This window comes from Zootoca vivipara, chromosome 3, assembly GCF_965207765.1.
Source record: "Zootoca vivipara chromosome 3, rZooViv2.hap1.1, whole genome shotgun sequence".
Lineage (NCBI taxonomy): Eukaryota > Metazoa > Chordata > Lepidosauria > Squamata > Lacertidae > Zootoca > Zootoca vivipara.
In genome coordinates this window covers 99,725,926-99,745,240 of record NC_142586.1, presented here as the reverse complement: position 1 = coordinate 99,745,240, position 19,315 = coordinate 99,725,926, and the positions used below count along the sequence as shown (strand labels likewise).

General features: G+C 43.7%; 1 protein-coding gene across 1 annotated transcript; it reads left to right on the top strand.

Annotated features, from left to right (window-relative positions):
- Window positions 1-15,662: 15,662 nt before the first annotated feature.
- On the top strand, window positions 15,663-18,845 carry LOC148686377 (uncharacterized). The gene has a single exon (XM_088666757.1). It carries the CDS (start codon window positions 16,442-16,444, stop codon window positions 17,552-17,554), a length of 1,113 nt encoding a protein of 370 aa, XP_088522883.1. The 5' UTR covers window positions 15,663-16,441; the 3' UTR covers window positions 17,555-18,845.
- The last annotated feature ends 470 nt before the right edge of the window (window positions 18,846-19,315 follow it).

Genomic DNA, 19,315 nt, shown 5'->3' with positions numbered 1-19,315 from the left:
AAGTGCCCAGAGACGTCAATCCACATTTCAGTTGCAGTGTGCGGTTTTGGAAAATCCGTTTTGTAAAAGTCATAATTTCAAGGGTGTAAATACTCTGCATTATTATTATTATTATTATTATTATTAAACCTAATTTACTTGCCAATATATTATTATTGTTTGTTTCACTTGTTTCAAGACAAACCAAATTTTGCCCCTAGAAAATGTGCCAACTGAAGAGATTGTGTATGCTTAGCAAATCTGCATATATGTTCTTATTTTGTACTGGGTAAAGACAGGGGGTGCAGGTTTTTGAAATGCTGTTGTTAATCTCTCACCAGACGCTAAAGTTACAGGTACTGTGAGAATAATGAGAAGTACTACACATAAATTAAGGAAGTACCTTGAATGTTGCACTTACAAATACACTGACGGACTTACCAAGCTGTGTGTTTTTCTTGAGGCTGAGATAACCTAAAAGAATTATTGATCTCACTCAGCAACTCTGTTGAATCAATGCCTCGCTCAAGGTCCACAGATACATTGTGGGGTCAGGGTTAGGTGGGTGGAGATCCCGCCTTTTACCTGCCTCTGGCAGATATTCTGCTCAACAACTGCGTTACCCTCAAGTGCCACCTCCCCGTTCTTCTTTAGTCAGAGCCAGTACAAGAGATCAGAAGACAATATTCTCTCCACTCTGTCAAGGATCCAGAGATCACGCTAAGGGTGGCCAAATACTGTGCGACTGCCATAAAACGAAGGGAACAAGCTGTGCTACCATAATGACTAAGGCCTTAAATGACAAGTTTAGGTTACATTTTAGTGATTAAGATTTAACTTACATATTTTTAACTGCTGCTATATCTGTATTGCCCCTGTTATACCCAAATGCAAATTCAAATGTATCGTGTTTTATGACTTCCCTGATATTGTATGTGAACTGGAACTGGTTTGTGACCGAAATGAATAAATTATATTCTATTCTCCACTCTGCTTAGGTTTCCTTGGGAAACAAAACCCGTGAAATGGTGAATCTCTTCTTCTTTCCTCTCTGACAAATACAAAATGGTGGCTGCCTTCTCTTGACATCCTCAGCGAAGAGGGCAATTGGGCATGGACAGAAGAAAAGGCATAGGGACAGCTCCCAGTCAAGGATATAGTGTAGTACTGGCACAAGGGGTTGAAAAGTCTTGCGTTGCTGAGCCAAAGACAAGGCAGGCTGAGACTGGCTAACTATAAAGGATACGGGTAAGGTTTTGTACAAGGTTTTGGGGGGCCCCTGAAGTGTGGGGGCCCCAGCCAGTTACTCAATTTGTCCCCCACAAAGCCACCGCTGCATTCATCCAGGCTGGGGACCGTAAGCAAGGTTGCAGGGAGGAGACTGAGCGCTTGCCAACCATCACTAGATCGGAACGACTCTTTGTCCAACCGAAGGAGATTGTAACGCTTCAACTAAATCCTGGATAGCTCGTCCCCTTAAATCACGCCCTTAAAAGTCATCTGTAGGTCACATGGAACACAGTATCACTTTTGAAACAGGAATGTGACTTCTAAAAATTACACATTAGGAAGGTATACAGGTTACCGGTGCCTCAGGACATTCTTAAGTCACACTTCAACAAGTTATAAAGTTATCTTTGGATAGCCATCAGACCAAGTTGTCTTATACAACCGAGTGGGTTTTATGCCCTTCCAAATGCGTCAGTTATCTCCCAACAGCAATGAAGTGGCAAAGCAGAATTGAAAAAAACCCAAAACAAAACACAACCGTGGCTATTTCTATTCACAGAAATTTCACCTGTAAATTCTTCTGTGAGATCCAAGGGATATTTTGACAGAACATTGCTCAGTCTTTGAAGTAAGTTTATCTCTTTCTTCAGGGATCAATGGCAATTGTTTCCCGGACGTCAGATTTGATGCTTTCTAATATTTTCTTTTCTTTTCTTTTTTTAAAAGTACAAGATATAACTGGAAAATGTACACCACATAACTATTAACTTGAGGATGGCCACAAGGCTTTAAAAATGAAGTTTTATAGCAGGGCTATGGAACAGTTGCAATCTGCCATACAATTTCAATTTATCTGTAGTCAATATTCTATCCTTAAAAGGAGGACCAAATATACAGATCCACATACTAAATACAAACAGAAGAAGAGTTCTGCTGGATGATGCCAAAGGTCTATCTAGTTCTGCATCTTCATTTCCCCTGTGGCCAGCCTATAGGAAGTTCACATGGAGGATATGAAGGAAATAGCCATCTCTAACTTCTGTTCCTCAGTGACTGGTATGCAGAGGTATGCTGTCTCTGATGCTGGAGGTAATATCCAGCCACCATGACTAGTTATTGCTGGCCTTGTCCTCCATAAATTTGCAAAGGGTTGCATAATCCCCTTTCAAAGTTGTCTAAGGCTATGTACACACTTCTTCTTCTTTGGCGATCACTCGTAACCGAGTAAGATTGTCTTCCATAAACACGGTTTTAACAATGAATCCGTAAGTGACTGTGGAGGCCAATTCTGGATCCACACATCCTTCCACAGTGGGGACATTGGTTTCCGGGCAGGAGTTGATCACGGTGTGGATTTGCCAAGCATGCCTTCCTCTTAGCACGTTTCTCCCTTGCATCCTGAGTTTGAGTGTCTTCAAAGCCCATGACACCTTTGGTAAAGGCTGTTCTCCAAGTGGAGCGCTTGCAGGCCAGTGTTTCCCAGTTGTCAGTGTTTATGCTACATTTTTTTAGATTTGCCTTGAGACAGTCTTTGAACCTCTTTTGTTGACCACCAGCATTACGCTTTCCATTTTAAAGTTCGGAATAGAGTACTTTGGAAGACGATTATCAGGTATTCACACAATATGACCAGTCCAACCAAGCTGATGTTGAATAATCATTGCTTCAACACTGGTGATCTTTGCTTCTTCCAGTACACTGATATTAGTTCGCCTGTCTTCCCAAGTGACGTGTAAAATTTTTCGGAGACACTGCTGATGGAATCTTTCGAGGAGCTGGAGATGGCGTTTATAAGTGGTCCAAGTTTCACAAGCATATAGTAAGGTTGGTAGTACAATAGCTTTGTAAACAAGCATTTTGGTTTCCCTGCAAATGTCCCGGTCCTCAAACACTCTGCACTTCAATTGGGAGAAAGCTGCATTTGCAGAGCTCAGGCGATGCTGGATTTCGGCATCAATGTTGGCCCTTGTGGAAAGATAAGATACACACTATACCAGGGGTCAGCAAACTTTTTCAGCAGGAGGCCATTCCACAGTCCCTCAGACCTTGTGGGGGGCCAGACTATATTTGGGAAAAAATATGAATGAATTCCTATGCCCCACAAATAACCCAGAGATGCATTTTAAATAAAAGGACACATTCTACTCGTGTAAAAACATGCTGATTCCCGGACCGTCCATAGGCTGGATTTAGAAGGTGATTGGGCCGCATCCAGCCCCCGGGCCTTAGTTTGGGAACCCCTGCACTATACCTTTAAAGCTCCTTCAAACCACATTTTGCCCTCAAACAATTCCAGATACTGCAGTTCTGCACCTTTGGAGCTCACACCCCAGAGAGATGTGGCTGGCCTTATTACTCCTGCACTTTATTTTTTTTAAAAAATCCTTTAAAGACACCCCCCCCAAGTCTGCCTTTGTGTACAGGTGTATTAGTGATGTGATATAATACAAGGGTTGGGGGGGGGTTATCATTTTGAAATTCAGTAAAATCAGTAGCCACCATGTAGATCCTTCCTGAACACTGGCATTGTTCACTATATTTGATGGCCAAAATTCAGCTGCACCATATGAAGAGATGTTCTCAATGGTGCTAGCTGCAGCTAGACAGGTAATAGCAAGAAACTGGAAAACTGAAGACAGAGGAAAATTTCAGGAATGGAAAATGGGACTATAGCTAATACATTTTAATTGAAAGAGTGAGACAGCTAGTAGAAACAATGAGATGAAGAAGCATGGGATATGATTCCTTAGGATAGTGGTACAAGGGTCATTCTGTGGTCAAAACTAATGAACACCAACTTTGCAAGAACTTTCCTGGGGAGACTTGATAGGTTGAGATGAAACAATGCTTTGTTCTTCACGATCTTATGTATTATGAAAACAAGAATAGTAACACAACAGGTCATACTGTATACCAAACATAACAAACCAAATATGACTTTTGTGTATTGTAATTTTTTTGCATGTTACTGTTACATGTGGGAAATAAAAAGCTTTTTATAGAAAATCTGCATTTGGTTGAATTTTACTTTACCGCACTTGAAATTGTGCTGGGTATGTGTATGCCTATGGAGCTCAGACTAAGCAGATGTTCTCACTTTGCTGGCAGAGCGGAAAGAAGAAGAGAAGTAACAGGGTGTAAGAGAAGAATACATAGTTATGCCCCACCCCCACCCCCATCAGGGCACAGCGGAAGTGTCTCTCTAGCAAACTTAAAGGAAACTCTTTGAGCTTCAGCTCTTATCATGCACCTATCTACCAAAACACAAATTGTTGGTTTGACTGCACTTTAAATATCCCACAATTCTCTGATTTGTTCTGTGCTGTGTATCACAACATCTGAATTCCAGTTTAAAGTTAAGAGTATTCCGAAATTCAGGCACGCCCAGTTTCCTGCAGATTTTCGGTTTTTTAAAATTTCATTTCCACCTCCTCTCTGCCCTCTGCATGGCCACGATGCACATGTGCATTGGGAGAAATACTGTGAAAGAGCAATCCAGAGGTGACCTTATGCATGAGCAACTGCATCAGAGTTCTTTTTTTTTTTTGCCATGCTTTAAAGTTGTGCATCCACTCCTGCATGCTGGCAAAACAGCACACCAAAATAATATTGAGACAACTAGATTGTCAGACTTGCCTCAGTTCTTTTAGTGGCGAGAGCTCCAGGGTTGGCTTACAATAACAATAAACACATTAAAACACAAGATAAAGCATGTAATTTTCCAATTATAAACAGGATTTTCTCAGTCTGACTCAAGCCTAACTCCCCAAAAATATAGGCTTCGTATGCACCCCCTCCCCTGGTTACACTGAAGACAAAAGCATGGGCCATCTTTCTGCCTTTCTGGGCCATTCACAAAGGTAGTAGTGAGTTGATAGATCTTGCAAAACCAGTTTCCATGCTCTTGCTAATCCGGGATCTTTTATACCTCTGGGTTAGAAGAGATCCTGCAAGGCCATTCAGACCCACCTCAAACTCTTTAACAGTATGCACACTCCCCTCAAATTTTGACTTTGCACAGGCACACTGTCAATCATATGATTCATGACAATACATAGGTGCCAACTCCCTGGGGCCTGGGTGACCCGAGCACCCACAAAATTCACCACAAAAGGGCCGGGCACCCACAAATATCAGTGCCAGGGCCATGTACACTGCATGGCACCCACGGCTCTGGGCACCCCACGGTTGCGGGGCCAAGCTGGCACTGATAACTTGCAACGCCAGTGAGTGTTGTGGAATAGGGTCAGAGAAAGTTTAAGGACTACGAGACTGCCACTGTTTTCAGGTGGGACTCAGTCACATACCCGCTAATTCAGGTTGCGTAATTATAGTTGATTGGGAAGTCTTGCCTAACCAACCAACCCCACTTCACCAAAAGATCAGACTTTTTGCAAGGAAGAAAGTGTTGGGAAAATGCACTGGAAATGGTTGGACAACAACAACAACAACAACAACAACAACACACACACACACACACACACACCACCCATCCGGCTGGGTTGCATTGACACAACATCTAACCTCCCTGCAAACATATCAGCACGAACGCTTATTAAATAGCCAATATCATCTAATCTCCCTGCAAACAAATCATATTGAATGCTTGATAAACAGGAAAGCACACTCAGTGTGTAAACTCTTTTAAAAAAAAGAATGTAATTCCATGACAAAAAGGAAGAGTTTATTATACAAATAAATTTTGGCAGTAGTTAGAATCATCCTTCTGCCATGCAAAGCCCATCATTGGGCTCCAGATTGCCCCTCCCTGTCGTGCATCTCTTGACTATACAGTTCTCATCTTGTCCTCCATTCTCTTTTGTAGTTCCCAGGCAGGATGCTGTGTCCTTTCACCTTCTCCTCTTCTCTGCGACACAGCTAGTAACAGAAGCTCTTTTCATGTGTTAGCTCTTGGGTGTTCCTTAACACAAGAACAGGGATGTGCAGAGTAGCCTGGGCCCCTGGGCCTTTGCTTGAATAGCATGACCACCTGTCATGATGAGGGGTGGTGGTGGAGATGGAGGGAGTCAACTCAGTCCACAATTAGAAGGTAAAGGTAAAGGGACCCCTGACCATTAGGTCCAGTCGTGACCGACTCTGGGGTTGCGGCACTCATCTCGCGTTATTGGCCTAGGGAGCCGGTGTACAGCTTCCAGGTCATGTGGCCAGCATGACAAAGCCGCTTCTGGCGAACCAGAGCAGCACACGGAAACACTGTTTACCTTCCCGCTGTAGCAGTCCTTATTTATCTACTTGCACTTTGATGTGCTTTCGAACTGCTAGGTTGGCAGAAGCAGGGACCGAGCAACGGGAGCTCACCCCGTTGCAGGGATTCAAAACGCCGACCTTCTGATTGGCAAGCCCTAGGCTCAGTGTTTTAACCCACAGCGCCACCTGCGTCCCAGAAGTAAACCTACCTAATTTGCCCTTTCTGAAACAATATGCAGACCATGAACCCAGCCATCCTTCAAAATTCACACTTCTATGAATTTTGCAGTGTAGCTCTCTAGCCAAAGTAATGGGTATCAGAAAGGTAAATACTAGAGTAAAGTGTATACAAAAATGCATGAGTGAAAATGACATCAAAAAGGCACCATGTTAGGGGAAATTGCTTTACGAAACTGTATGCATTAATCAAAACTGCATACAAACATAGGCATGTCGACAGCAATCCACACTAAAATGCTGGTGAACTTTCATGAGGGCTTCAACAAACACATATCATGAACTGATGCGGAAATGTGGAGAATGGATCTTAAGGGAAAAATGAAAAACTGAGATTGTCACATTCAACCATCGCTAGTTGTGATGGAATCTTTGTGTGGAACCTGCAGAAGTTCCAGGTCATACAGAAGCCTTTGCATGTCCAGTTTTAAGCTCATCTTGTTGTTTCTGGTTCCTTAAACTCAGGTGCTGTAGAGGGTTGTGTCCCATCTTTGGTTTCAAGAGCAAGATCTAACTGCCAGTTGAGCCAGCTTCTATATTGTGTGGATGCACCATTTTGGTTTTTTTTTTTTTACCCCAAGCACCAAAATGCCTTGCCCCAGCCCTGTCCATTTGCTGCATTTTAAATAGTTGTATTTATTTTATCTCAACTCTATTATTGCTTTGTATATTGATGTATTGTAAATCTCCTTGGGAAGGTATCTACCCTGTAAGGTAGTCCAAAATACTTCAGTTGACACAAACAAACAAACACAACCCATGCTTAAGGGACCGCTTCGCTTAGCCCATGCTACGTGCAGGAGGCAAAAGAAAAACGTGATAGATGTACTGGATTGGATAGCAGCTAATAACAAGGAGAAATGCAAACTCGAACAATACAAAATCAATGTGCAGTTAGAGCTTCGGGAAAGAGTAATTTCGAGGAGTTTGCTTGAGATTGACCTGAGGGGTAAACGAAATCAAAATCTGGAAAGGGGGTGGGGCGGGGAAATGAAAAAGACAGAACTTTCTACAAATTGTTTGCCTCGGGTTAATGACATTACTGGCACTGTCTATTTTCCTTTATTTAAAAATACCTCCACAGACAAGCTTACATCTCACAGAATCAAAGTATGCATTGAACATGTCACATGTGTAATCCAATCTCCGTCTGTGGTGAGGTAACCATCTGCTCTGAACATGACCTGTCTGCCATCGGAGCTCAAGGAAAGGATGGGTGGATTAAAGCTGCAATTAATAAGGACAAGGGAACTTGGGTGCGACTCAGAGGTGGAGGTGGAGAGCTGTCGACTATTTCCAATCATCACAGTCTAACGTTGCTGCTCCCCCCCGCCCACTGCTCCACTGCCTGCCTCTCCCTCCTTATTTTGTGGGTGCTGGGTATTGGATTCTATAATGAAAAAATTATTCTTTTTTTTACTATTTCTAGAGAGATTTCAATTTTTCCAGCTTCTCTGAAAATAAAATGAACATTCCCCATCTTCTAAAGCCATCGTCCTCTGGCACCAAGGCTAAACATGTTCTCTGCATGTGCCTCCCGTGTGGCTTGGGGGCTGTTGGGAGTTGTAGTCGAAAACATCCTCACCAGGTGGGGAAGCCTGCTCTACAGGGCTGTCTTTGAGCACACCCTTTCCTTTTGATTTATTCATTTATTTCATCAAAAATTATATAAAGCTTCTATAAAACCACCACCTCAAAGTGGTTTACAAAAAGAATAAAACGAGGACATTATGAGCAAGAAGCAACTATTTAAGACATTGAAATTTTTTTAAACAACAATAAGCTAGAAATCATATTAAAATGCATGGCAACATTCTAAATATGTGGAAAGGTTTGGCTAAACAGAAATGTTTTCAGCAGGTACCAAAAACAATACAGCAACGGTACCTGCCTGATTCCAATAGGCAGGGGGTTCCAAAGTTCTGCCACACTAATAGATCAATTTCTTACACATATAGGGCGAGTTATTATGCAGCACCTGCGGCAATGGCAATTTTATCCATAGCATTCTCATCTTCTTCCTCTCCTTTATTGGGGTCAATGATGTCTGTGTTTACTCTGGAATGTTTTTAGAGTACCTCACTAAACCATTACCATGTGATTTCCCCATGCCTCTTTCTTTGCTCATCATCGTTGCCATTTATTACTTAGACCACACCCATCCCTATATTTGGCACCGTACAACGATGACATGAGACTTGGCTTTGCCCATAGGCTTATAGTGTAATAAAGCACGACACATGAGGGAGAGGGAATTAGGAGTGAAGAGGGATAAATGTCAAATGTCAATCAAGCAAAGACAAAGGAGATCATGAAAGAAAAGCAAGACTAAAAAGGTGAGTTTTCAGTAACTTCTTAAAACAGGGGTGGAGCACTTCAGGTGAGAAGACCAAATGTGGCCCTCTGAGCCTCTGGACTCTCGTCACACCACACCCCTCCCCAGACGCACCCCCTCTCCCTAGGTCACAACCCTCATTAGTCTTTCATGTCCACTCCTTGGGTGTTTTTGCTGGGTTAAATGTAAATCAGGTATATTAAATGGAGGATTCTCTGGATAACAAGATCCAGGTTTGGGGCAAGTAGTCTTTGGTGAGAGAATCCCAGTAGAGATTTAAAATCACAAAACATGCAGCAAAGTAAAGCATGGGAACATAGGCTGTTAGACCTTTTTAAAAAAAAAAAAAAACCCTTCTAAGTTGCTTCCAAAGTTCCCCTTTTCCCTTAGCATAGAAAGAGACCCCAAGTTAAAAACGGTTTACCTACAAACTGTTTTCAAAGTTTTCAAAGGTCAGATTCATGTGCTTTTCCATACAGTGTTCAGAAAACACGGACAACAAAACTTGGCTGTGTTGCAGTGGTGAAAGTTCCTGAAATGATGGTACAGGAAGTCAAGAATGGCTTAAAACATCATGGAGGTAAGGATGGGAAGTCAACATGTTAAGGGAAATATGTGTTGCAGTTGAAGTTAATTTGCTAAAATTTCTGAATTTTATTTAAAAGTTAACGTGCGCGCGCACACACAAAAAAGAATAGTTTGTGGAAAAGCCATGCAGTCAGAGCTTGGAGCAACTAGCTCAGACCTCTTTCCATGTGAGAGTTCACAATCACTGGTGGAGGAAGAGGAGTGCGGGGGGAGCGCCCCACCCCTGACAGTGAGATCCCGGGAGGGTGCCATTGCGGCTTCCTCCCGGCCATGCTGGGCGCCCCCACCCCCGCAGGCAGCGCGCCTCGCCCCCAGGATGTGCGCCAGCCCCGCCCCCGCTTGCTCTCCGCCCCCCCCAGTGCTGGAGCATGAAGCTCCGCCACTGTTCACAATAGGCTTGATTTCCCAAGGTGAGGTAGAGTAGCCTAGCTAAGCCTGGGCAGGACATCTTACTCTATGACATTAACCCCTTCATGCATTAATCGGATATAAGCATTTTGGTTATGTGAGGCTGGTGAGCCTACAGTTTTCGCTTGGCTAGAATATGTCCTGGGACTCTGATCATACCGGTTGGTTACGTGAATTGTTAATAAATGTATGTGGGTGGGTGTAGAAAGCAGCCTTTTGTACAAAAGCTGAAATTTGTTCTAATTCATTACTCTGCCCTCTTTTGCCTCTAGCCCCACCCACTACTGGATTGTAGCCTTAGAAATTTGTTCTGACAGGAATGTGGCCCATGGGGTGAAAAAATAGTTCCCCATCTCTGTCTTAGACAAAGGAAGAATAAAGGCCAGAGGGACCAATGGAAGAAGATGTTTCTGGGCCTACAAGTAAAAAGAAGCTGGGAACTAGTTCATGAGAGAAGAGAGTTTTTTTTAAAAAAAATAGATTAGTATCTGAAGAGTGAAGAGACTAAGGAGGAGGATGAAGAGAAAGCAGAGATGAGAGATGGCAAGGACTAAGACCATGAAGACACTTAACAATGAATACCAGGAGCTTACAACTAATCCAGTAAGGAAGAGGGAGGCAATGCAAGTAAGTTTATAAAGGAGAAGAGCAATCAGAACGAGAGGAAACAAAAATTAACTTAAGTGAGCAGAAGAATTCAAAACAGACATTAACGCCTAAAGAGAAGACATAAGGAAACCAAGCAAAAGGATACATTACTGCAATAATCCACCCTAGAAATAAAAACAAACTGAAGAAGTATTTTAGCCAGATTAAAAATAGTTGGATCTTTGAAATACTGTGAATGGAAATCTCATGCACATTAGAGCAATCAGTCGGTATCTGTATTGGATTTGAAATTGTTTTAATTGTTTTTATAGATGAAATTGTTTTGTAATATGTTTTATTGTGGATGTTTTTACTGTCACCATCCTTTATTGTGAAATTGCTTTGAGATGCTCCATAGGAAGCAATTAATCAATGACATGAAATTAACTGTCAAACGTAACTCCGAGACTTCGGGCCTGCTGTGCTGAATGAATTCCAGAATAATTGTGAGCTGGTGGAGCCTGGTGATGAAGAAGCTGAGCCACGAATCTGAAAGACCCCGATTCAAATTTTGGCTCTGCCATGAACTCACTTAGGTGGTCTTAAGGCGGTGGACTTTTCTTCCCCACCCCCTGCAATGCAAGAATCTCAACTAAAGCATCCATGACAGATGGCCATCCAACCATCCAAGGAAGGAGAGTCAGTCCACCCGAGGGAGACCGTTCCACTGTCGGACAGCTCTTACTGTCAGAAAGTTCTTTCTGATGCTTATTCAAAATCTCCTTTCTTGTAACTTGAAGCCGTTGGTTCTTGTCCTACCCTCCAGAGCAGGAGAAAACAAGTTTGCTCCATCGTCCATGTGGCAGCCCTTTAGATATTTGAAGGTGGCTATCGTAGCTCCTCCCTGTCTCCTCTTCTCCAGGCTATACTCACCCCAATTTTGATTCTTCTTCAAAGCTTGCTGCCCTGCTTCTTCGCAGGCAAAACCTTCTCTGATATTAAGAGTCACTCTGCCTGTTTAGAGGTGTCAAGAACTGCCATACTCTGGAGGTTGGCTCCTGCACCCGTCATGAAGAATCAAGTGCCAGAGGCCAAAGCCTACAAACCCAACAATTTGTAGCATTGTCCTTATAAGCAAGTGAAAGGAGAGGGTTGTATCTGCAAGGAGTACGAACACATCATGTTCCATTAGTTGTGGGAGTGATGGAGGCAATTGTGGTTGGTGGTAGGGATGGTTAGCGGCTGAACTCCACCTCCCTGACAACATGCACTGCTGCTGACATAGACCACTGTTGTCACTTCACAGTGATTACGGGAAAGCATCCTATTAGCTAATAATTGCATATGAGTTAATGATATCTGAAGTCTTATCCCATCAGAGGAGGAAATTAATCCTGGCATGTCAGACACTAAAGTGAAGAGGTGTTGATGATCTATGGAAGTTCAGCGCGGCGTCTCACTGTTGATACTTTATAATTTCAGCCTCGTCGGACAAATCTGTAATGAAGCTAAAAACTGGGATTGACGTCTTGCGTCAGAAGACAACTTTTGAAAGATAGGAAGGGAAAATGTATTTAAAAACCAAGGATAAGTCCACATATCACACAAAGACACGCACACACACCCCATAGGCGGACCTATGCACAATCACTTTGAAAGGTTAAAACTGCAGATCTATGCACAATTGCTTGGGAGTGCAGCGTTGGGGCTTACTCCTGCGTAAACATCTCTAGGATCAGGCTGTATGAATGTAGCTCACCCAATATCCTCCCGCTCATAAAACAATTTAGAGCTGCATTTGAATTCTCTCGCAGAACCTGGCAAGAACTAGCGCTGCTCCTCGGCTGTAGCAACCAGATCACCTTATCCACCAGCTTCCTGACACCCTCAAAAATCCAATCTATTTGTAATTTGTAAACACATGGTTTCTCATTTGCTACAAAAGCTGTTGTTGACTTATAGTATTATGTGTTTAATTAATCGCTTGATGTCCAAGCAACATGAGGCCTTTGTTTCAAATCCTCTTTTTGCCATTCATTCTGTTGGGAAGTTTGCTTCTCAGTAGGTTTGCAACTTTGCTGACCACCAAAATGTCGGAAAGGAATTTGGTAGGCTTGTTGTGGTAATGGTTCTACATTTTGAGTTTAAATACTAGCTTAACTCAACATCCCATTCTGGGTGGGTGGGTGGGTGGGGACATGCTCCTGCATCCCACCCCCCCTTGTTTTCGCAAACCATAATTTAAACTAATCATAGTTCCCTTAGATGTCCCAGGGAACTGTGGTTAGTTTAAAAATGAAAGCAAGTTGTGAACATTTTAGTTTCTGTTTAGTTTCAGCCAGTTATTTCCTAGCTCCTCTTTCAGTTTTACCCTGAGGAAAACTAGTTTGCGTGACCAGGCGGCAACAGCCCCAGCCCCCAGGGATCATAAGAAAGGAATAAAGACTCTGACAACATTATGTGGAATTAAAATTAGGCCACAATTTTATTAAACTTCTGGATGTAGGAAGACCTTGGCTTAGGCCTTGGGTGTGTATCCCTCCCAGCCCTCCAGCCGGGGGAAAACGGGGCTCATCAGGGTAAATGGGATATGGGGCTGCTCTGTGAGACGTAAGTGTAGCAGGCAGCCAGGCCCATATCCCCGCACGCAGGGTAGTTCGCTGAGGACCTTTCAGTGTATGGCCAGTGACACCCATATTGTTGTTGTTGTTTAGTCGTTTAGTCGTGTCCGACTCTTCGTGACCCCATGGACCATAGCACACCAGGCACTCCTGTCTTCCACTGCCTCCTGCAGTTTGGTCAAACTCATGTTGGTAGCTTCGAGAACACTGTCCAACCATCTCGTCCTCTGTCGTCCCCTTCTCCTAGTGCCCTCAATCTTTCCCAACATCAGGGTCTTTTCCAGGGAGTCTTCTTTTCTCATGAGGTGGCCAAAGTATTGGAGCCTCAGCTTCACGATCTGTCCTTCCAGTGAGCACTCAGGGCTGATTTCATATAACCCCTTTAAGAGGGGGACCCTGAAATAGCTGCCGCAGGGGGTTGAGTCACCACGGCATGCCCCCTCATAGGGAAGAAAAGACTAAAGGATTCCACCCAAGGCCACAACTGCCAAATTTGTGACGAATTGCTACGGGGAAGACAAAACCTGCCAATGCAGGAAAATTTCTTCCCGGTCCTTCAACAGCAACCAAAGACCATAGCCGTGCCCGCTAAACAGGAAGAAAAAGTTAAGCTGCAAACAAGAAACATTAAACAAAGAGAGGGTAGGGAGGGTGAATCTTCAGAGCTGACTGCCTGGCTATTGTCGGCTCCACCCCCTATTTATAAATGGGGCTGGCCCCACCTCCCAGCAAGAAACTTGATTACTGAGGCTGGGAGGGGGGGGGTGAACCTCATAAATTAACACTGAGAGGCGAGTCAGCCCCTGTTTGCCAGTAAGTTCTCTGGGAACTGTAGCACCACCCGTGATCCCACAATGTAAAGTGTGAGTGCTCATTACTGTTTTAAGAATATGTGCAATTTTATGCACACTTTGGTATATAGTATGCTCATTTCTGCACTGCACTGCAAAGTCTGGAGAAGCATGATTCTCAAAGGATGCTCTGCTCCATTCTGTGCATTGTTTTAGAAAGTGAAAATTAGGTACGTTCACCTTTAAATGAGAACTGAATGGAATCTGTCTCCCACCCCTAGTTCTGGGTGTGGAAAACCGGAGAATAGAATGAAGAACTGTGAACTAGAGGTGGACGAGGAAAAATGGTGGGCGCCACGGCGCCACGGAGCTCCTGAAGGCGGCCGAAGTGTTTGCGCTGCCCAAACGGCTCCTGAGCCGCCGAGATCGCCGCTGCTGTCGCGTGAGTGCCGAGGGGTGTCCAGTGGACTGGCCGAGAGATCGCCCCCCCACTCTAGCGCACGCGGCAGATTAAAATCGAGGGCGCCCGACCGACCGTCAACTGTTAATTAGGTGGAACCCCAGAGCCCAGAGGCCTGGGATTTCCCACCTTGCGACACGCCGGGACCTCAAACAGAAAAGAAAAGAAAAGGAGCCATTAACAGCCCCGACCTTTTTGCTGTCGCTGCCGCCACCACTGCCATCGCGCTAGATCTGAAGAGGGAGAAGAGCCCCTTGGAAAGTGGAGCCCCGGACCTGCCATCCTTCCTCCCTGCTGCTGCTGCGCTGCCGCACCGAGGTCGCCCAGCTGCTCGGAGCCCCGGGTCCGGGGAGACCCAAGGGCTAGCGGGGGGTGCGGGGGGAAGGAGAGAGGTCCTAACATAGCTGTCCCGTCGCCGAGCAGCCGCCGCTACCGCCGCTACAGCTGCCGATACCCGGGAGAGGTAGGACGGACTGAGGCCGCGAGGTGACACGCAACTAGGCCTAGGCCCGACCTGAGCCCACTTTCCCGCCGTCTAGCGTGCCAGGAGCCCAGAGGGAGGCCCATTGGAAAGGCCTCGATTTTCCTATATTTTTCAATATATTTTTTTTCCTCTCTCTCTATATATAATATATATATAGTATTGTTTTTTTTTAACAATATATATATATATAATAATAATAATTTATTTTATTTTTTGATTGAATTATTTTTTAAAAAATTTTTTTTTAAAAAAAAGATAAATAAATAAATATTTTTTTTCCTAGATTTTATTTGTAATATATATTTAAATATTTTTATAAGTTATATATATACTTCTCTTTTCTCCTTTTTCCCCTTTTTATAAAAAATTTTTCCCCTATAAAAATAATAAATAGAAATATATATTTTTTCCTTCTCTTCCCCCCTTTTTTAAAAAAAAATATATTATTATTATTAATAATAATTTATTTAATTGTTTTCTTTAACCTATATCTTAGTATTATTACCATTTACCCCCTCCACCTTCCACCCACTCTTTGCATACACTTCAATCCTTTAAAAAATAACAAAACAAAGACAATACCAACGTCTTCTCCCCCCCCAAGTTCCCAGTCCTTTTACTACGTTTTTACCTTTTTAAAGCTGTTGTTCTACCCTTCCTAACCTTTTTTACCTTAGCTTCATATTATTCCTTCTTCTTCACTGCATAATACTCCTTAAAACCCTCCCCAGACACTTAACCCTCCCTACATAGCCTCTCCTTATTTTTACCTTCCATTCCACTTGTTACTTCCCACCTCCACCTTTGTCTTCTGTTCTTTCTCTCTCTTTCCTTTTCGGTCCCTTCTCCCCCCCCCCTTTCTTTTCTTTTCTTTTCTTTTTTTCTTTTTAAATCGAACCCCTCCATCTAGTCTGTTTATCAACTTGTCTCCAATAGGGAAACCTTTCCTCCCATCTATCACCTCCCTCTACAACAAACACCCCTATTTTACCTTTATCTTATTCCCCTCATTCCAATACATAAACCTTCCCCTTAAACCCCTTCCCAGTCACTCAATTTCCCCTTTAATCATCTCTTCCCTATCTCCCCCTCCTACCTCACTTCTCACCCCCCCCCCACCCCTACTCTTGTTTTATACCTTCTTTGCTTGCTGGAGTGCTCTTTTGCTCGTCTCTGAATTGAACCCCCCCCCTTTTCTTCTTTTTTCTTTCTTTTCCCCACCTGTTTGTTTGTCTGCTCTCACCTGTTTTTTGTTTTTTGTTTTTTGTCTATCTGTCCATTGGTCTACCCGCCTCTCTGAGTACCTGACCACCGCTTTGACAGCACTGTTGAGGCGAACACGACAACCTCAGAGAAGTCTTTATAACATTGCCAAGGCATGACACAAATGATTGCCTAAACTGAACGCTCTGCAGAAGCCACCAGTCAACAACGCCTGATTAATCCATTATCCAACACCCAGAAATCATCATCGCCATAACTTCTAATCGCAACACGTCCCACTCCAAGAGAATGCCAAACAAACCTCAAACCAAAAACGTCAAGGAGATGAAGGTGTCACCAACTAAAAAGATGACAAAAAACACTGAGACCGCAACACCTCCTCAAAATGATGAAATATTACAACACCTAAGAGAAATGGAAGAGAGGATGACAAGTAAATTGGAAGCTGCAGTGGAAAACGCAACGACCCCTATACAGCTACTAATCAGCAATCTTACCTCCAGAGTGGAAGCTCTAGAAAAGAAGAATCAACTGCAAGAAAGAACAATAGAGCAATACCGGGATGAAACCACACGCATGAATGAGAAATTGTGCGAACTGGAAAGAGAAAACGAAGAACTGAGAATTAAACAAGCAGACATCGAAGACCGAAACAGACGCTGCAATATCCGCTTCCGCAACTTCCCAGAAAAAGCTGAGGAGAAAAGCCCAGCAGACCTAATTGTGAGCTGGTTGAAAGATACAATCCCAAATCTGACACTCGAGGTATCCGATCTGGAAAGGGCACACAGAGCTCTAAAACCTCTGCCAAAACCTGGTGCCCACCCAAGAGACATCATAGTGTGCTTTTCACGCTACAGAAAAAAGGAGGAGATATGGAACAGCCTCAGGAACTCAACCAACCTCCGATACAAAGACAATTCCATATTGGTCCTGCAAGATCTATCCCAGGACACCCTAAATCGGAGGAAAAGCCTACGTCCGTACACTCAGCTTCTTCAGCAGAAAGGGATTCGGTACCGTTGGGGCTTTCCCTTCCGTCTCATCGTGGCAACCGATACAACGCAATACATGGCTACCAACGAAACGGAAACCCAACAACTATTGAGGAACCTTGGGCTCGACCCTCCATCGAACCAGCAACAGAAAGACTTACCAAGTGACAGCCGAGATCAAGAAAATGGAACAACAGTACATGAATGGATGGAAGTAAAGAGGGGAAAGAGACAACAGAAGCAATACGTCAAGACTCGCCGATTCAATCATCTACCATCGCGCACAAAATCATTCTACCGAACATTCTCCACAGGACGCCAAACCATGATCAACCGACCCAAAACATCACTGAAGAACAACCCTACTACTACTACTGCTACTACAACAACAACCATAGCTGAATGAGGCAACTGGAAAACATCTCGAACTGCAAGACTGGTGATTCCCCTCCCCCCCCTCCCCATAGGCCTTGAACATAACTAACATCATCAATATCCCACCCAACACCACCCCTCCATAGAACCTACCCCCATCCCAACCCCACCCCAACACCAGTCCAGATAACCTCAATCACATTCCCCATCAACCACAACTTATATCTCCAGTATCCCTTTCATACCAAACAAGAGAAAAACAACTCCCCCAACATCCATAACACAACTCACTATCAGGCTAAAACATGATACCTATTCAACAACATGGTGGCACCAGAGCGCGCCAACACATACACACACTCTAACACATCAGTGATGTTGCTATTAACATTGGCAACATTGCTCACGAACCTTATACCTGACGCTACCATTATAAAACCACTCTACACCGTCTCGCTGATCACCCCCTGTCACAAACGACAAAGGGGAAGGCCTGTCCTTGAGTACAGCCCTTCACATCAGCCGAGACCAAGGACCAACCGGCTAATCGCCAAAAGGTCCAAAATACCCCAAACGAACACCTATATAACTACATATAGGAAACCCTCTATAACTTACCTCCCACTCTTTAACCCGATTCTAATTCTGATCCCATTGAACCCCCACCTGCCACATCATAAGTCAGCGCAACTCCAATGGTTCAATACACGACACGAAGTGAGGGACATAGGACAACCCAAACGGGTTGGCAAGGAACCATCCTACAGAATAAATAAACAAGATGGCTAGCTTAAAAGCAATCACACTAAATGTGAGGGGGCTGGGAAACCCAATCAAGAGAAAACGTATCACCTCATACATAAATACCATGAAACCACACATCACCTTCCTACAAGAAATACACAACCCACCCAAAGGGAACAAACTCCTGAATGACCCTCGTTTTAGTCAACAATGGGTAGCACAAGGCTCAGGAAAGGCCCGCGGAGTAGCTGTAATAATTAGTAGGGACTTAAATTTCAACGCCACAACAGTCCTAAAGGACAAAAAAGGTAGATTCATTTTCATTAAAGGAATACTAGATGGCAAAATTAAACTGACAATCGGCTCATTATATGGCCCTAACTCGAGACAACTTGAATTCTTTCAAAAAACACTAAACAAGTTCCTTTCTTTCTCTGAGGGGGAAGCAATTCTAGGAGGCGACCTTAACTTAAATATTAAGGGCATAACTCTGGAAAACACACATCCTGTAAACTCACAGGCAACCCTCCTCAACCCTCCCTCCCAAACAACTAAGGCTTCTTACAAGTTACTAAAAATGTTAAAAAACAGGGGTCTTTATGACATTTGGGGCGAACACAACCCGGGAGACATCACCCACACATTCCAGTCCGGACGTCATGGTACAACGTCCAGACTGGACAGCATCCTGCTCACACAGGGTCTGATCCCCTTGGTAGAATCAACAAACATAGGCAGCATCAAAATCACAGATCATGCCCCAGTAGAAGTCACTGTTAAAATAGGTGAAGAAACGCAAACTACTCCATCATGGTCTTTCAGTCCCATTCTAACCACAAACACCCAAATTAGAGCAAGTATCACAAAAACTCTCCAAAACTATTTTAAGGAGAATGATGTAGACAATATAAATACCCCCCTCTTATGGGACGCTATGAAAGCGGTGACCAGAGGAGTTTGCATAAAAGAGAAAGCACTCCTTAAAAAACAAACCTCTTCAAAAATTAACAAAATAGAACAAGACATCACTGCCCTCTCATCACGTTAC

Bases quoted from the DNA above. Each gene is read 5' to 3' on its own strand.
- LOC148686377 (XM_088666757.1), top strand. From the start codon at position 16,442: ATGCCAAACAAACCTCAAACCAAAAACGTCAAGGAGATGAAGGTGTCA.